At 32.8% G+C, this 19,518-nt stretch overlaps 1 protein-coding gene across 3 annotated transcripts in view; it reads left to right on the forward strand.

Annotated features, from left to right (window-relative positions):
- Window positions 1-17,295, forward strand: part of KNL1 (kinetochore scaffold 1) — a 93,525-nt gene extending 76,230 nt beyond the window's left edge. For all 3 annotated transcript variants that reach the window (XM_074289294.1, XM_074289293.1, XM_074289295.1), the window contains 12 exons: window positions 485-575; window positions 1,555-1,671; window positions 2,254-2,341; window positions 4,008-4,082; window positions 5,144-5,183; window positions 5,809-5,910; window positions 7,583-7,683; window positions 10,796-10,864; window positions 11,271-11,380; window positions 11,569-11,687; window positions 14,559-14,681; window positions 15,579-17,295. In XM_074289294.1, coding sequence (XP_074145395.1) covers window positions 485-575; window positions 1,555-1,671; window positions 2,254-2,341; window positions 4,008-4,082; window positions 5,144-5,183; window positions 5,809-5,910; window positions 7,583-7,683; window positions 10,796-10,864; window positions 11,271-11,380; window positions 11,569-11,687; window positions 14,559-14,681; window positions 15,579-15,693 — 1,150 coding nt within the window. In that variant the 3' untranslated portion in view covers window positions 15,694-17,295. The remainder of the gene's footprint in view (window positions 1-484; window positions 576-1,554; window positions 1,672-2,253; window positions 2,342-4,007; window positions 4,083-5,143; window positions 5,184-5,808; window positions 5,911-7,582; window positions 7,684-10,795; window positions 10,865-11,270; window positions 11,381-11,568; window positions 11,688-14,558; window positions 14,682-15,578) is intronic.
- The last annotated feature ends 2,223 nt before the right edge of the window (window positions 17,296-19,518 follow it).

The raw sequence follows: 19,518 nt of genomic DNA on the forward strand, positions 1-19,518 counted from the left end.
AGAGAAACATGACAAGAGGAAATAAACATAGTATGATCTGTATGAGTATGTGTATATTTATGTAAATGTATATCTGTGTATGTGAACATATATCCATATTAATTGTAATCTTTTTTAGGGTGTAGAGTAAGAGAGGAAAATAAGATAAAAAGTTCATAGCAGAGAACAAAGGAAAATCAATAAACAAAAAAAACCTGGGCAGCTCTGAAAATAATGTATAATATTATATAGGTTTTCTTAAAAAGGAAACTTAATTGTTTTATAATGAATACTCTCTTATGGTCTGCTGTGTATATAGCATTTTTTTTTTCTTTTCTCATTTTGTATTAAAGTTTAAAATAAAAATTTGCCTAAAAAAATGCAAAGTAATAAATTATTTATTTTGCTTCCTAGCATATTTAGATATTCTTGTTTCTAAAGAATACATGACCAGCTTATTCTGTTACCTTATTCTCATGAATTTTTTTTTTTCCCATTGGTTTAGATTAAAGCTCCGTGCTTTGAAACAGGATAAACTACTGGTGGATGTGAATAGGAGCCTGTGGGAAGTAATGAAGGACTGCTCTGATGAAGAGGTACTTTTATTCTAATGCTGAAAGTTTCTGATTTGATTCCCAATATTTGTATGAAATACATAACTCATAGATATGTAACTGTGATAAATTTTTTTCTTTGAATATGCTTTTAATAGAAACTTAATTTTAAAGTCTTTAACATTTTTCAAATGTGATATGAAGTTTACTTGTAATCAAGTTTTCCTCTTTTATATCTCATAGTATACTTAGTTAAGGAAAAACTTAGGGCATGAATAATTAGCAAATCATTTCAAACTCTACTGTTAATGGTGGGGATGAACCCTGAAACTTTGTCCCCTTTAATCCATAAATGAAGGGATATTTGGAGTCTCAAGCTTTCCTCTGAGAAAGCATACTTTCTCAGACAAGTTAAATGGCTTCTTTCAATTGGAGATCTTAGTCACCCTCCATTGATCTTTTGGGGTGTGGCTCGGATCCCCTTCAGGAAATTCCGGGACTCTAGGAAAAAGCCTTCAAAATGATTTTATTCAATTGGAGATCTTGGTCTGATAGTCAGCTCAAACTGCTCCCCACTCCCCAGGCCAAGGGTTACTCATAAAACAGGGGTCTGTTAACCCCTGCTAAGAGAGCTTCTTCTTAGTAAACAATAAACTTTCCTTTTCTGCCATTTGGGTTTGCAAATTCTTTCACATTGGACCTGTGTGCCAACCAGAGGGGATTCCCTACCTCAATTCTCAAACCTCTCCATTATCACTAGACCACTAGTTATAGGATAACTTATTAGAGAGTTTTATGTTCAATAGTTTGATGTGGATCTCAACCTGAGAGTGAAACTCCCAAGTCCTGAGTTCTGTACTCAAACACATAAATGGAATTGCATTTACAAAAGAGAAAGGGCCATAAGAATTAAGCTTGAATCACTAAAGGAAATTTTGTGTTATTACCCACTTACCATATAGCAGCTGAGTTTACCCCCCCTAAATAAGGTTTTCATACAAAACTTTATTCTCTCCTACAGCTGAAAACATTTGGAGTACATCTGAACAAAATGAAATCACGTTTTGCCAAGAAGACTAAAGTTTTTGCTCACCAAGGGAAAGTGGTTTTGTATAGCAAATTGGTAAAATCAGCAAAGGTAATTTTGGAAGAAAAGGAGCAATCAAAATTACTTTTTTTATGGTAGTGGTCATGAAATTGGAAAAGATGTTTGGAGAAATATAGAGAAGATTATGCTGGTAGGGAGTAGATTCTAAACTATCTGGCCCATGAATAAACAGAATTGGTTTGCAAATCTGGCACATTTTGAAAATATACCCACTCCTGGTGGGTATTCAAAGGGAGCATGATCCAGGTATCCCAATATGAGAGCCATTCTTTGGAACTGGTTCTTCAAAAGACAAGATTCTGGTAAATATGTATCAGGATGCCATTTGATCAAAAGCATCTATTGTGGGCATTGTGTACTGTGTAGCAGGCATTGTGATGAACACTGAGGATACAGATACAAAGAGTAAAACAATCTCTATTTACAAGCAGCTTATATTCAAATAGATCATTTTTATTAATTTAAGTCTATTATTCTTTCCAAGTTCAGGACAAGAAATATTCTCTTTTCATCCTAAGATGTGCTTTCCTATCCATCATATCACATGAGCTGTAATAAAGTTTTTTACTTTAACTTGGACATTTAATCTATTTGCGTTTATTTTGTGCCTAGATTGAATGGGAGAAACTTCAGACAAGGATGGATGAGATGGATTCTATACTCAAAGAAGCAGATACCTGTCTTGCTGCTCTGGACCAGGGTAAAATTTTTGGACCCACTTTTCCAAAGTTGGGAATTCAGGCAACTCATATCTTTTCTCCTCAGAAATTTTCAATATTCATAATACTGAGTTGGAAATTTAAGCCCTTCTATTCTGATGATTCATAACCTAGCCAGCAAGAAAATATACATTCCTTTTTGTTTTTAGAAAATGAACTTGACTCAGCCAAATGATTAAGCCTTTTTAAACACCGAGTAAATTATTAAATAACAAATACCCCATGACCTACTGAAAAGACAATGAGCATATAAAGCCACAATTTCACAGCTCTCAGCTACCAGTTATTCACATATATTTTTTAAAGTAGTTTCTTTGTACAAGATACTTACTATTGAGGACACAGACATGTAAAAATAGAGGCTTTCAATAAAAAAATTATCTACTCATTTCTAAGCCTTAACAGAGATTAAATCAAATAGAAAACTCCCCCATATAGCCTTCTGTGGCATTCTTTTTCAGAGTGTGACTTGGTATTCATAGCACTTAGAACCTCCCTCCATTTATCCCTTCCTCTCTTCTCCAGATTTTTGAAGTCCTTTTCTCTTCTATAGAGGATTTAGGAACAAAAAATAATGGATAGGATAAGGAATACTTTGATACAAAAACTTGTGATGTTATTGATAGAACTCCCTTAATAGTGCAGAACACACCTTATCTTTACAGAAGAAATAATAGAAAAAATGAAAACATTGCTGCCTTCAAAGAGTAATCATCAAATCTTACTATGAAAACTATTATCCTTTCCAACCCCCCCAAGAAAGGAAAGAAAATTGCCCTAAAACAGACTGCATTTGCTCAAGTATTCAATATGTCATAGGGAGCCTCTCCAGGACTAAAGAGATATTCTCCAGCACTTATTTTATAGGTGAAGAAATAAGTCCAAAAATATAAAGTGACTTGACCATGGTTAAATAACTATTAAGTAGCTATCAAGGTAGTTTTATCCCTGGATCTTCTTATTTCACATCTTGTGCTCTTCCCATAAAATTGAGCTAACAGTCAGGAAATCTCTATTAGTAATCATATCTAACCAGCTTAATCACTTTGAAAAGTATAATGTTTGGGAAAGAAAGATAAGAAAAATATAATGAAACATTGGTATTCCCTATCTCCCCCTTCTGTGTCCCTTCTTCCTATCATCCCTTCCCATGCCCCTCACCCCCAAACTGCAGAGTATTATTTTCTGATTGGCCAGACAGGCCACTCTTTACTGATGAAATCATAGGACGGTTTTGCCAGGAATAGAGAAAGTTACCCTCCTCCAATGAAGTCAATTACAGAGAAGTGTCATTTTAACATTTCACTGCTTATTGGTATTGTCTGGAACAACATTATACCAGTTATACCTGTACCCCCCCCCCAAAAAAAAAAAAAATGCTAGCTAGGTCTCAGATATCTCAAAATGGTCCTTGGAAAAATCTTATTTTATTGTTAATAGCTTATGTAACATTTGACTGTTTCTTCATTAGGATTCTTCATTAGTATCATCATCCAGTGTTTTGATTCTAGAAGAAAGATTGTTCTTATGTACTTTGTGTGTAAAAGAGATACCATTCTTCTACTAGTTCTCTTTTAAGTCATACCTGTAGATACACTGAAAATGCTTATTGACAGAGGTACTCTTAACACATGTTTTTTCCTTTAGAAATTAGGGATTTGGACAAGAATAAAGAAGATATCCAGACAGAGTGGGATTCTGAAATGTTAGCTACAGAGAAAGGTAACTATACCAGTTAATGGGAAAATATTTTATCTGAGAAAAGTTTTTTTAGTGCTCAGTTTTATGTAACAGTAATCACTTTATGATTAAAATGACTCATTTTATGTAGTATATTACAGCATAAATGGGACTTTGATCACAATATTTACTTGAAATAAATGCAAATTTTCATTTTAACAGGTAGTGAAATTTTCAATGAAATAATTGTTTTGTTTTTTTATTATAGGAAAAAAATCTCTAAGCAATTATGTTTCCTAAGAGATAATGTAGAAATGTGTTCATTATGTACTTAAAGGGCTGTAGAACCATACATACTCTGACCTAGCAATATCACGGATAGGGCATATCTCAAAAAAGTTGTTTTTTTGTTTTTTAAAAAAAGGAAAAAGGAAAAGGATCTATGATGTATAAATATTTATAGCAAGTCTTTTTTAGTGGCAAAAAAAATGGAAATTGAGGGGATGCCCATCAGTTGGGGAATGGCTGAATAAATTGAGGTATGTGATTACAATGGATTACTGTTGTGTTGTAAGAAATGATGAGCAGGATGCTCTCAGAAAAACTTGGAAAGATTTCCACAAGCTTTTGGAAAGTGAAATATACTGTACAGCAATACTATAAGATGATCAACTGTGAATGATTTTGCCATTCTCATCAATAAGCAATGATCCAAGACAACTCTGAAGGACTTATGATGAAAAATGCTATCCATCCCCAGAAAAAGAATTGATTGTATCTGAATATAGATTGAAACTTACTTTTTTTTCTTTGAAGTTATTATAGGAGGGAGGGAGAATCTATATTTTATTTTACAATTTGACTTAAGGAAATGTTTTGTGTAACTTCCACATGTTCCTTCTCAATGGCAGGTGTGAGGAAGGAAGAAGGGAGAGAATCTGGAACACAAATTTTTTAAAAAGTTGTTTTACATGTAAAACTGGGGAAGATAAGATATTAAATAATGGGGTGAAAAAATGTGCATTAGGAATATAATTTTTTTCTCTTTTCTCTATCTCTGTTCTTTTTTCCTCTTTTCTCTATCTCTGTTTCTTTTCTCTCAGAATTAGAACAGTTACAAGCTGAAGAAGAGAAACTCAAGAGGTAAGCCTTCAATTTTTATATTTGCTAGCATAGTATCAAAGTTCATGAAACAAATGGCATTTTGCCTCCAAAAGCTGGTTTAGTTCCAGATCAGTTTGGGGGTGTAGATTAACTTCTTCAATCAGGGCTTTTGTTTTATTTTGAAATCATTCCAGAGAATCACTTGTTTCAGTTGATGATTGTTTTGAAATTGGACTTGCATAGAGTTTTGTTCTAAATCTGTTCTGAAATGGACCCAAACATTTCTATCAAAACCGTTTTTGAGGATTCAAATGTAGCATCAAATACATTTACCAGTCTTTAACTGGTGAGGATAAGAATCAGGAAGATTAAATATTTCTCTTCTTATCCTATAGCCTCCAGTTTCTTAAACTGTGACTTGCGATCCAATATAGGGGTCAGAAAATCATGATTTATTATTAGTAATATTTTATTTTCATAGCTATTTTATATACCTATAGATATGTGGAGTCATATAAAAAATTTTCAGGCTAAAAGGAGTTGTGTAGAAAAAGTTTTATGAATCCTTGGCTATATCCCATATCTATTCATGGATTCTGGAGTTTTTACTAAAGGGTCATCCTTCCCTGCATATCTTTATTTTATTTTATTTTTTTCCCAACAGGAATATATCAGAATTGGAGATACAGAGCCAGCAGGCACTTGCCCAAATAAACAGTCTGCAAAGAGAAACAGAGAAAACTAAGGAATGCCTGGAAAAATTCAAGTAAGGAAAAACATCTCCTCTATTCAATTAAATTCAACAAACACTTATTGTATTTCTCTTGCCTCACCCTTTCCTCTATGCTTCCCTTTCCATTTTCTGGAATGAAAAACTATGATCAAATCAACTCTACCCTTGTGTTCAGATTAGGCATATCAGGCTATTCTCTCTGACCCCATTCACCTTCTCTATAAACTTTGCAGATTAAGATGTTCCTTCCCTGGCCATTACTTCCCTGTGAACTCCTTAAAGGCAGGAAATTTCTTTGCTTTTACAATGGTATTCTCAGTGTTAGGCAGATAGTAAGCACTTTATCAAGTGATTTTCATTCATTCATTTATGACATTGTGGTAGGTACTAAGGATACAGAGATAAAAATGGTATAGTCCCTTCCTTAAAGGAATTTGCAGTGTACAATGGAGAGATATATAAATACCTGTTTAAATCCAAGATAATTTGAAAGAAAGGAAGCACTTAACAATAGGTAGATAGAGGCAACTGAGCTGAACTTTATGGAAAAATAAAGATTCTGAAGATCAGCAGAAGGAATGTTCTTAGTAGAGAGAGAGACAAACAGGAGCCTTCACTGCTGAGTTTGGAGAACCTTGGTCTGATTTGCCTGCAGTGTTGAATGTATTAAAGAGCCATGGAAAACAAGCCTGGAAAAGTGGTTTGGATTCAGACTGTGAACTTTACATTCCAGCATGAAGAAATTTGTATTTAATTCTAGAAATGATAGGGAGCTTTAGAAAAACATGGAAAGACTTGCATGAAATAACAAAAGACAAAATGAGCAGAACCAAGAGAATCTTATATTCAATAACAGCAATGTCATTCAGTGAATAAATGTGAATGATTAAGTTATTTTGAGTATTATGTTATAAAGGATCTATGAAGGAAGATGCTATCCATCTCCAGAGAAAGAGCCTATAAATAGCAATGTATGTGTGTATATATACATACATATGATGTAGATACATATATACACACCCACACACGCATATTTGTGTCTAATGGTGGGCCTTTTCTAGTGTGGCGAGTGGGAAGGAGAAAAATATCAAAGTACAGAACAGAGAGAAAGAAAATTCAAGGAAGCATAGAAAAGCAGGATAGCTTTGAAAACACAAAAGTGGAGATTCATGATTTCATATTGAATCCTCTTTGTATTGTGTTATTTGTGTGGAAATGTGGAGGGATTTTTTTTGTTGTTTTGGGTTTTTTTGGTCTTTTATCTTTAAAATGAATTTTTTTTTTTTTTAAATTTCAAAGAATAGGGAACTACTGAAAGCTTTTGCTCTTCTTTCCACAGCGTAAGCTGTAGCCTCACACTACTTAAATATTTGGTGTCATATTCCCAGAAGAAAGAGTACCTACCCACCTGATATAATTTTTATTAGATTAGATATGATTTTGTGTAAATAGCCAATGTCAGAATCACAGTCATAGGCTTAAGGCACACCTCTGACTCTGGGACCCTGGGCAAATCACTTTTTTTCTCTTAGCACCCAGGGTAGCCTCTTTCCAGGCTATATAAGTCATAGAGTGCATGCTGAACTGCATTGCTAGAGGAAATTTCCTCCTTGGGAGTTCCCTTTACCAATGAAATTTCAAGTTCATTCAAAGATCCTGGTAGTTTGACTATTTTAGTTTTTGTTTGTTTGTTTGTTTTTTCTAGCTTCTCAGAGTGGGAGATTATTGAATGGAGTGATAGCCAGGCTATATTCACTTTTCTTTATGACTCAATAGAGCTCACCATCACCTTTGGAGAGCCTGTGGGTAAGTAGTAAAAGCAATCTGATTTTATTTTATAACCATTTACATGTGAGGAGGAATACATCATAAAACTACATGATTAAATCCATTCAGGATTTAAATCTTAATTTTAAATATGCAAAGGAATAAAAAGCAATATGGTAGCAACATGTGCTGATGCTGCAGGCTCACATAAAAGAAAACATTTGTTGATTGAAAATGTCATCATTCTAGAGTTTTCACAGGTGTTTACCTCTTGCTTATAGAGTACAAACTAATGCATAGATGTACAAAGAAATTGTTTAATTCTATCATCTTTTTTTAAAGCTATTTTTATTGCTATGAACTTAATAAATGTCAACAAATTTGAACATTTTCTTTAGTTCATGTGACATGATTCCATACAGGTTTTTTAAAGTATATACTGTACCAATTTTAGAACGGTATTTCCAACACTGCCCTTCTTATCTATCTATATTCTCTCCTGGACTTCTTTTCTCTGCTATCTTTTTTTTGGGGGGGGAGTTGATGTTTTCTTGATATTCTTTGTTTTATGTTGTTATTATTCTCACAAACTCTTAACCCTTCCTCTGATCTTCAAGAAATAAAAGCACTCCATTTCCCCATAACAAATAATACAGTCCAAATCTATACATTATGTCTGAAAATGTGCGTTTCCTTCTGCATCTTTAGCCCTTCCCCTTTTAGTTGAGATATAATACATGAATCATCACTAGTTTTCTGGAGTCATATTTGATTGTTGCATTAAATCAGGTTTTTCCTTCAAAATTTTGCAAGCCATTGTTAAAATTGTTCTGGATCCATCATTTCACCATTTCAATTAATACAAGACCTCTGAAGTTTTTTCTAGAGCCAATTCTTTAGACCTGACAGTTCACATTATGCCATTAAATTAATATACCATAATTTGTTCAATCACTTTGATGGATACCACTTTGTTTCCATTTTTTAGCTAAGTCAAAAGGCGCCATTATGAATTTTTTCTGCATTTGGTTCCTTTTTTTCATCTTCTTGTTGTATGTTCAATAATTATATACCGAATCCAAGCAAATGCATAATTTAGTGACCTTTTCTGTATTTCACATTGCTTTCCAAAAATGATTAAATCAATTTACAGCTCCACAATGAGGGCAGGCAATTTAGAGAGGAGAAAAATTCTAATTCTATCATCTAATATAATATTTTCAGAAAAAAATTTCAGAAACATAGACTTATCTAAATTCTACTGCTAAACAGTTTTAAATCTCACCCTAGGAAAACAAAGTTGATGTTAAATAATAATTTTCTCATCTTGTGAATTGGTCCTAACATTGCTTCACTGATCACACACCAAGATATTATTCAGATGTCACATGTTCTATGGAAGGATTAATAATATTTTAATGAAATTCTCTATCTCAGTTCATTTATCTTATTAGATGAAAAAAGAAAGGCTCAGAGAAGCTAAGAGACTTGCCCAAGACATCACCACTTGTATTTGTGCTTTGTTTTATTGTACTGTACTGAGATTTCATGAAAACATTGCTTCATCTTGCATGTATTTTTAGACTTTTTATATAGTTGATGTGAATAGAATGATGGATGTAGAGACAGAAAGACTTAACATTAGAATCTTTCTCTGACACTCACATTCTGTGAGACCATGATCACTTTACCTTTCTGAGCCTCATGTCAATGTCAACAATTAAAAAGACCTAGTATAACATTTTGGCTCTTTATCATGTCTTCAGAAGGATTATCTGCTGATAATGTAGATGATGAAAAATTTGCACACTTTTTGAAGCATAGAATGCTCTTGTCAACATCCTATTGGAAATTTCTTATATAAAACATTTCCAGTCTTTACTTTTCACCAGCAAACTTGGTGCATGTTAGAATAAGTAGGTTAAAGTAAGATAATTTTCTAGAGGGCACAAAAATACTTGTAAGAAAACTTGGGCCTTTTCTGAATAATTTTGCAAAAAGGCAGCTATGTTACATTCTCTGGAGGTAATGAATATCTTTTACTATACCTGGCACTTTTTATTAATTTTGTTATTAATAACAAAGAAGTGAAAAAGGAATAAATGCCATGGATAAGGATAGCCATATGGTATATGAATGAAATAGAATAATATTGTACCATGAGAATTGATGTTTGTAAAGAATTCAGAGAAGCTTGGAAGATTTGTATGAATTGATGCAAAGTGAAGAAAGCAGAACCAGGAATGTAATATACACAATGTCTTAACACAATGTAAACAAAATAATAAATTGAAATGGCATACTATTTATTTGATTAAAATACCAAACTTGGTTCCAAAGAAGAGTTGAAAAATTACACTCACCTTCCTTCATCACACAGGCAAAAAACTATGGATATAGAATATTGTATATACTGTCAGGTACTGTCAGTCATGTTCAACATAGTGATGTTTTATTTCCTAAATTGCTTTTTTTTTTTTCCTCATTCACTTTTCAATAAGCTACCTAGTTTATAGGAAAAGAGATAGCTGCAGAAATGAATGTGATATAAAAATAAAATGTGTTCCCCAAAAAGGCATTGATTAAAAAATAAGAATAAGATGGTATATGGATTTTTATCAGTAAAGTAAGTGCCATGAACACTTACATGGTCAGCACCAGTTTGCCTCTTGTTCTTAAATCATTTATAGATAAGTCTTTATTATGTCTTAGTAATTGAATATTAATAATAATGCCACTGAACAGTAAGAAAAGGCTAAATTATTTTCAGAATATTCTAAGTATTATATTATTCATTAATTCATGTATATAATTCATTATTGAATTATTATTCAATTTTTTAAAATCTTCTCCATAAACATACTCAAAACTAAAAATCTGGAGAAAAAATTAAAATTGAAATCAAATTGTTTAATCTAGTAGTTAAATTTGGTAGGGACTGAACCTGTGATGTTTCACTGTTATAGAGAACCTCCTGGTCCATACAAGTTTTAAAAGTTTGGGTAATTAATAGGTTAACTCTACTAGCTAATCAAACTTATTATCTATGTAAAGCTCCTCACTTTATATAGCTCAGATTGTGCTGAATAAGTGATTCAAAGCTAGTTAATAAGGGAATTAGGAAATGACTTTTTCTCCTGACTTTTCCTAGATGGTCTTCCTTTCCTGAACAAGGCTTGCAGAAAGATTATTGGTGTAAACTTTGAAACTCTGCTGCATGGTATGACTTTGAACATTTGTTTCTAAAATTAGGAACTTTCAACTATACATTATTCCTTGAGGTTTGTGCTTTATGGGCTGTTGCAAAGTTAATACAATTTGAAATTTCTGTGCTTGAATCATTGTATAGAGATCATCAATGTGGCTTTTAAAATTTTAAATAAAATAAAACTTTCTTATATTTGGTTCCAAGGAATAGTTTTGATATTTTTATAGTTACATCCTACATAAGTATTTCCTACATTATCCAAATAAACAGTTATAAAGTTGTTTGTTTTTTTTTAATGACTAAAAGTCAGAATGAAGGGATATTCATTTGTACAGAGCTTTGTGAGATTGTTATCTAGCCACCTATAAGGAGTAAACTCATATAAAACTTGAAAAGTCACTCTACTTTATTTTTGCAGAAAATAAAGCTCCCCCATCATCACTGTTAGTGCATAGACTCATTTTTCAGTTCATTGAGGATCAAGAATCATGGAGGAATAAATGTATAACCCAGCATCATGTGCCTAAGGTAAAATCTAATTGCAGAATCTCAGGAAAAATAAGCAGTCTTATCTGCCCCTGAAGGCTGGCCTAAAACTGGACAGAACTAGAGTTTCTGAAATAGTAGTCCATCTTTTTTGGGAGTTTTGAACTCTATAGAAAAAAGGTATTAAAGGCAAAAATTATTTTCAGTCTCATTTATCTTTGTTTCTCCAGATGCTACAAGAGATTTCATTGGTAGTAAACCGTTGCAGACTCCTAGGAGAAGAGATTGAATTTCTAAATAGTTGGGGACCAAACTATAACCTTATGAACATAGATGTGAATAATACTGAGTAAGTAGTTATTAGTGATTTTAATGTTGATTGTGCATCCAAAATATAGTTCTACACTTAGCTTTCAAGGCAGTGCCGTTGGGTATATTATTGTGAGTAATATCTGCATATAAGCATAAAATGACTGAATGTTTTAAGAAGTCTCCTGATTCTACCTGCTTTTTCGCCATCTTGGGGCATCCAGGGAACCTCAGTCAATCAATCATCAAACATTTATTGGTGCCTACTATATACTAATCACTAAATCAGGCCATAAAGGTACAAAGGCAAGAGAAAAACAGTTTCTGCTCTCAAGGAGCTTATATATCACGGGAGTTAATATGTAGGTCCATACAAAATATATATAAGGTCAATTATCATTTGAACTGTCTTGAAGGAAATTAGAGGTTCTGTTCAGTAAATATTCAATGCCTTCAAAAAGTTCTTTTTGAATATAGTGAGTTTAGGATATTTGTGAGACATCCCATTTTAAATGGTCATTAAGCTATGAACAGATAAAAAAAGCAGCAAACATTTATTATATGCTTACTGTGTGCTTGGCATTGTCGTTAAGTGCTAGGAATACAAAGAAGGCAAAAACAGTGTCCTCCCTTAAGAAGCTCGAGTTCTAATGAGGGAAACAACTCGTAAGCAACTCTATATGTTGCTTATATACTGGAGTTGATCATAGAGGGAAGACTTGTAAGGGACCATTAAAGTTCTCTTACCCAAAAATGGGATTTGAGCTGAGATTTGAAGAAAGCCAGGAGATGGAGATAGTGATGACATTCTAGGCAGAGGGGATGGTCTGTGGACATTCAAAGAATTGGGAAATGAAGTGTCATGTGGGAGGAACAACAAGGAGGCCGCTGCCACTAGGAGTGTAGGATATACAGTCTTTCTCTGCACAACATAGTATACTTAGCTCTGAGGTTGTATGTGTACTGCAGTCACAGTGAACAAAAATAAAGTAACAAAATATTCTTACCTTCGTTTTATGTTTATGTGTCATTTGTAGTTAACTTGATAATGACTCAATAATTTCTTGAAAGCAAGTTTTTCTAAGAATACCATCTCCTTCCAAAGTAAATGAAGTCATCCCTTTGGAATAGCTTTGGAATATGTTTTGTTGTTGTTTAAAGAATAGTCACAATAGTAACCCTGTTGCAGATGTTCTGCCTTCTGTTCTTTCAAATCCCTTCAGAGAAGAAAACATTGTGCATCTACCAGTTCATTTTACTGATGAAATGGAGAGAAGTATAGCAAGTGCTTCACTATATATCTCAACAGGCAATTTTTGGCACCTTTAGGAGTGAGGCACTACTAATTGTATCCATTACTCTTTCTTTCTTTTTCCTCCTCTCCTTTTCTACTTTGCCATGCAATGTTTCTTCTCACTTTCCTTTTCTCTCACATGGTTTTTTTAGGCCTGTCAGTTGCCTCTGGTAAGTATTGCTTAGTCCTTCTATGGCACTGTAGGTAAGGAGGGTGCTGATTAGGGCTTAGAGAGTAGTAATAATAGATGGAGCACTGAACTCAAGTCATAGTTCCAGATACACAAGACACCATTTGACAGTGAAATGACCAGGGAGCCAACATTAATTTAATTCACTTTAGGCAGCACTTAATAAGTATCTATTTTTTGTAAGATACTGGGAATACAGACACAAGAACAAGAAACTCTCTGCCTTAGTTCCTCTGGGAGGATAAAACATATGCACAGATAAGTAAATATAAATATATACAGAATTGTACAAAGTCATTTCAAAAGAGAGAAAATATTTAACTGCAGGAGGGATCAGAACAGACCTGATATAGGAGTTCTCATTGGAGATGTGCTGGAATTTTAAGAGGGAATGTATTTCAGGCAAGAAGGACTTTTTTATGTAAAAGCATATAGATGGGAATTGTCAATTTGTGTATATGAGCCAGTTTAACTGGAATTGAATATGCATGAATGATAAGTAAGATAAAATTATAATGGAAAGGTAGGTAGGAACCATATTGTGGAGGTCTTTAAATGGCAGACTGAGGATTTTATATTTTATCCTAGAGGCAATAGAGAAAGATTTCTGGGTGGGAGAATGACCAGATCTGTGTGGACTGAAGAGGGAAATCATTTCTGGGTCTTAGTTTTCACATTTAATAAATAACTGTAAATATTACAGTTACTTATTTACAGTTATTTATTATTTATTTATTTATTTATTTATTTATTATTACAGTTATTTATATTAGTTATTATACCAGACAGGATTACCAGAATAAGGTATCCTTATACAATATCACATGAATGTAAAAAGTAAATCAGGGGGAAAATGTGATATAAAAATCTAAGGCACTTATATAAAAATGATATTTACAAATTAATGATTGATTTTGTCTTTTGTCAGATTCTAGAATCTCAAGAGTTAGGAGTGAAATCAGAGGTATTCTAGTGTAAATCCTACTGGAGTAGGAATTCTTTTTATAACAACCTCTCCTAGAAAACCTTCAGGGATGAAGAGCTCATCATTTTCTTTATTTTTCAAGATCTCTAACTAATTGCTAGTAACTGTAATTTCCTTTTTAAAGCTAAATTCTGCCTTTTGAATACTTTTCACTATTGTTACTAGTTCTGCCCTTTAAATATAAGCAAAACCTATATAATTCCATTTTCCACATGACAACCTTTAAAGTCTCCACTAAATCCTGTCCTCTTATAATTTCACTTTTCCTTAATCAGCTAAGATTAAGGCCTTCAGTGGAGATAATCTCTGAAAATTCATTATTGTAACCATAGATTACAACTAAAATTTTATAATAATTTTAAAGAGAAATCATTATAAGATCTTTAAGACCAGACCAGAATGCTTAATTTAATGGAATCTTTGTGGATCTTGTCTCTTACAGACTGAAGCTCTTATTCTCTAGCACTGCTGCTTTTGCAAAGTTTGAATTGACACTGACTCTTTCAGCCCATTATCCATCTGTCCCATTATCTTTCACCATTCAGAACATCATTGGGAACATTAGGTGAGTAAAACAAAAAGGGGAAATTTAATAGGGTTCTGCTGCTAAATTCTCAAGATTTTACTTGGAAATCTCCGTAATTGATCCACTGAAGCAGTATGGAAGTTAAGTGAGCTGGGAGCTTATCTTGGCACATTGCCTCATGACAAATGATTTCTTTGCCAAAATGAAATGATTTCATGTTGCACCTTTAATACCTCGATTATCTATACTGGTTACATATGATGCTGGCCCCAGTAACTCATTTTTTTTTTTAGTAAGGAGCTGTTGGACTCTGACGTCAGGGCTCAGAGTTACATATTATATATATATATTTTTGTCTTTAAGATTTTGCTAGGTGAAGGCATATTTTTATATTTCCCAACCACCCCAAATTCTCTCGCATCCCTCTGACTCTTAGACAACCTCATTCTAGCATCCTCCTTGAAACTTAGACTTGTAGAGCCTGAAACTTGCTTTCATTCTAATATCTCCAATGGGGAATCTGCTGTGGATTTGGAAAAAATCTTACACATCTATGGGTTCAGATGCTCATAAAATCTAGAAATATTAATAGCTCTAGAAACTGAACTGTTGGTCCCTGCTGCAGAATCTGAAACATGTATATTTCTTGTATTAGCCCAAACTTACTTGTTTGATTGAGCCACACTTTAAAAGAGCTACTCCAAACTCTGATATGGAGTGAATCTTGTTAATTCTTTAAACTTAACTCTAATGAACTAAGAAATGACCCTAAAATATATATCTACCAAAATGTTCCAATAATTCTTCTGATCATTAGACACTTCACTTTTCCCCAACTAACTACACATTTGTGACTTTTAGTGCTCCATTAAAAAATTAATCATTTGAATTGGGAATGCAAATTTCCAGAAAATTTTCTTCTCTTTTTAATCACAGCCAAGATCAAATTGCTGCTATTTTGTCTAACGTGCCATTGGATAACAACTATCTGAAAACAGCAGTCAAGTGCATTTACCAAGATCTCCTCCAAGGCCCTCAACTTCATCACTAGAACCACCACCAGAACAACTATAAATAACTAAATTTTTCCATCATGTGCTGTTCAGCTTTAATTCTGGCATATTGGAAGCAAACTTGATAGAACTCTTGCTAGTTATATTATTTTTATATTTAAACTACTATATTCTATGATTATGTTCACCTTTTTATCATCCTCTCTTCCATTCACTACCAACACAATAGTATGCTAGCTATGCTAAGTCAATTGGATACCTAGAAGAAAATGTCTTTAAACTGTACTGGAATTCTGGACTCTGATGAGCACTATGGGATATAAGAAAAATTATTTCAGAGAAAATTTTCTTCTGCTATCTCCAGATATCCTGACTTCTACTTGACAGCTTATTTCTAGTATAGAAAAATTGTATTTCCCAACATAAGAGACAGTACTAAAGACCACTAAGCTCATTTCTCTCCATTTCAGGAATATTACTTCCAAAATGGAAACCAGTGAACCCATAGTTTTTGAAATGGTTCAATCTTTTCCAGAAGGATTGCCTTCCTCTAATTGTTATATAGTGTCTGCTGGTAGCAATTGTCTTGACTATTTAAAGTGTATTCTAATGTTCATTTTCACCTAGGATTGTGTAAATACTAATTTGTAGTACTTAAATGATATAGTAATACATAGGTTGGTGCCCTTCTTCTAGCCTAGACTGTCAGCCTTTTTCCATTTTGCTGGAGATTGCTTTATGACAAGATTACCATCTTTTTGTTAAATCACCTTTAGTCTTCATTTAATTACATATCACACCATAACTTCTACTCAATTCTGAGACAAATGGTAATAACAAAAGCCCCAGCTCCACTCCAAAAGTCTAGTCTTTAATTATAAAATGAATTGTATGGCATTGTGAGGTATACAAATTTAGGCCCCAAAACATAAAATTCCTTTTCTATACATACCTTTAGTGAAATACAAATACAAATTTTAAATGACTTTTTTTTTTCATTGTTAAGAAATTAATTAACATTACACTTTGTTTCTACTATCATCCTTTTGAATTGAGTTTTTACTCCTAAGGTCGAGTTAAAATCTCATATATTACACATGTAATCTTCCTCTGATTACTTTCTTGTTATAAAACAAAGATTAATTTAAAAGACCAAATGGTTTTCTCACTGCAGAAATCAGAATTCATCTTTTAAAATGCCATAAATGTTGCTATTTGAATTCACTTTTTCTGTGGGTTCTTTAGAAAACTGCTTTAATATTACTCACAGTATCATCTTGCTATATGTTATCAACCACCTATTCCAGGAGTCTCAAATTCTCCTATTGGAGGAGGGGATTTAATTTCTATAGCCCTAAATAGTAGGGTTCTGTTTTTTGTATGATAGTAATTGCTTATGAACTGCTTCAGAAAGAGAATAAATTGTTATAGTAATAGCCTCAGCTTTCCTAAACTTTTTTTGTTTGTTTCAGCATATTTATAAAAACTTAACAACTTTTCTGCAATTGTATTTGTTGAAAGCTTTGGCTGTTTGTTTTTATATAATTATTTGGTATGTTTTCCTTCAATGATTGGAATAATTTTGTACCATTAAAAAATTCATTGAAAGTATTCTCTAGTAAATAAATGTCTGTACATGATGGAACTTGTGAGAAGTCCTTTGGAGATAAGTTAAAGAAAGCAAAAGGTCATTAGAAACGCCTTGCTAGGGGCTAAGCTAAGATTATAGCAAGCAGAAGTCATGTGGAAACAAAACTTTCAAAAAACGAAGGGAAAAACTTCCTGTAATTCAAGGAACCTATCATTTTTCTGAACTGAAATTAGGATTTGAGAAGGAAACAGTCCTACTATTTTGAACAAAAGCTGTATGCTTCAATTTAGACATATTTTTTTTTTTGCTAGTTTATTGCCAATCCCATAATCTTTAAAATTCACAACTCAGTAGATATTTACTGACCATCTATCTATCAATCAAATATTCAGGACTGTGCTAGAAATCTTCAGTCATACAGTAATACAAACAGAAGATGTCCCTGTTCTCAAAAAGTTTATACAATTGAAAAAGAAAATGTGTGCACATTCAGACATTCAGTGTACATATGAAGCAAATTTAAAAGATTACATAATTAATTAGTAATTTGTGTGGTTAAGGGCATTAAATACAATAGGAATTTAAAGAAGGAAAATATTAATATAGACTGATTATTTACATGGGAGATAGAATTTGATCAGGAAAAAACATTTTGAAAGGAGAGCAATGGATAACAGTTTGAATAAAGGCATGTAGATGAGATCATTCTAAGATCATCATAATGATATTAAAAATTAAATAACAACTAACACAAAATAGGCCTTAAATTATGTGGTTGGTGAGTTTATGAGTTTGCTGAGGTATCCATAGTAACCAGCATTCCCATTTAATTTGAATTAGAGCCAAAAGTGCATTAGTTAGTGACAAGATACCATAAGTGCCTAAGAGGAGATTTTTAGTTGCTAGTTTGATAATGTATATATTGACCCACCCTTCCTCTGTAAATGTCTTTTTTTTTTTTTAATTTAGCTCCTAATTTGATTTTCTTACAAATAAAATTAGACCCTGCAAATGAATCTAGCATTCATTGTACAGAATTTCAAAATTGTAAAAGACCTTATAGAAGTGGAACAGCATTAACAAGAAAAACTTAGAAATACAAATAACAAGCTATTGGAAAAAGGAAGCCTTTTTCAGTAGGAACTGCTGAGAAAACTGGAAAATAGTTTCACTATTTGACTGTCTGCTCTATTGAGCAGCATCATATACCACAATAAGTTCTAAATGGATATTTGACTATGTCATTAAAAAATTAAGAGAATTTTTAATTTAAAAAATCAGGAGGGGGCAGCTAAGTGGCAGAGTGAATAGAACACCAGTCCTTAAATCAGGAGGATCTGAGTTCAAATGTGCCCTCAGACACTTAACAAACACTTCCTAGGTTTGTGACCTCAGGCAAGTCACTTAACACTTAACCTCAATTGTCTCAGCAAAAAAAAAAAAAAATCAAGAGAATTTTATCTAGGAATAAAATCAATAAATTAAGATATAAAAAGGTAAAAACTTTAAAGTGTTTAAAATGTTACAGGCAGATTTTACATGAACAAAACCAACATTTAGAATTACATAACATGAGAAAAAATTTTCCATTTTAAACATCAATGTCTGGTTTCTAAGATAGATGGAAAATTGACACATAGCACCAAGAACCATTTATTGCAAATAAATGGGCAAAAGTTTTCAAAATAAATGAGAAATATCAGTAACCATGTGGGAAAGTACATCAAATCACTTATAATTTGTACATAAAAACAAATTGAAAGTTTTACTACACACCCATCAAACTGGCAAAGTTGATTAAAAAGGAAAAATCTCATTCTAAAAGGAAAGCTAGGTGAAGTAGATAGAACATCTAGCCTAGGATCAGAAAAGTTCATCTTTCTGAGTTCAAATCTGGCCTCAGACTTCAGCTGTGTCAATGTGAACAAGTCACTTAATCTTATTTGCCTCTTATTTCCTCATCTATGAAATGAGCTGAAGAAGAAAATGGCAAACCACACCAGTATCTTTGCCAAGAAAACCCTAAGGGCAGTCACAAAGAGGCAGATATACCCAACAACAACAACAAAAGGACTAACTAAAGCAATTTACACAAAAACTCTTATTAGTGGAGCTGGAATTCAGTCCAACTATTCCCAGAAAACAATTTAGATTTGAAAAAAGTTAACCAATCTGTATCCTTTAACTATCATTCCCAGTGCACCTCAAAGAAGTCAGAAATTTAAAGGACTAATCCATACTTTTTGGTAGCAAAAAATTGAAAAGCAAAGAG

Source organism: Sminthopsis crassicaudata, chromosome 2, assembly GCF_048593235.1.
Source record: "Sminthopsis crassicaudata isolate SCR6 chromosome 2, ASM4859323v1, whole genome shotgun sequence".
NCBI classification, from domain to species: Eukaryota; Metazoa; Chordata; class Mammalia; order Dasyuromorphia; family Dasyuridae; genus Sminthopsis; species Sminthopsis crassicaudata.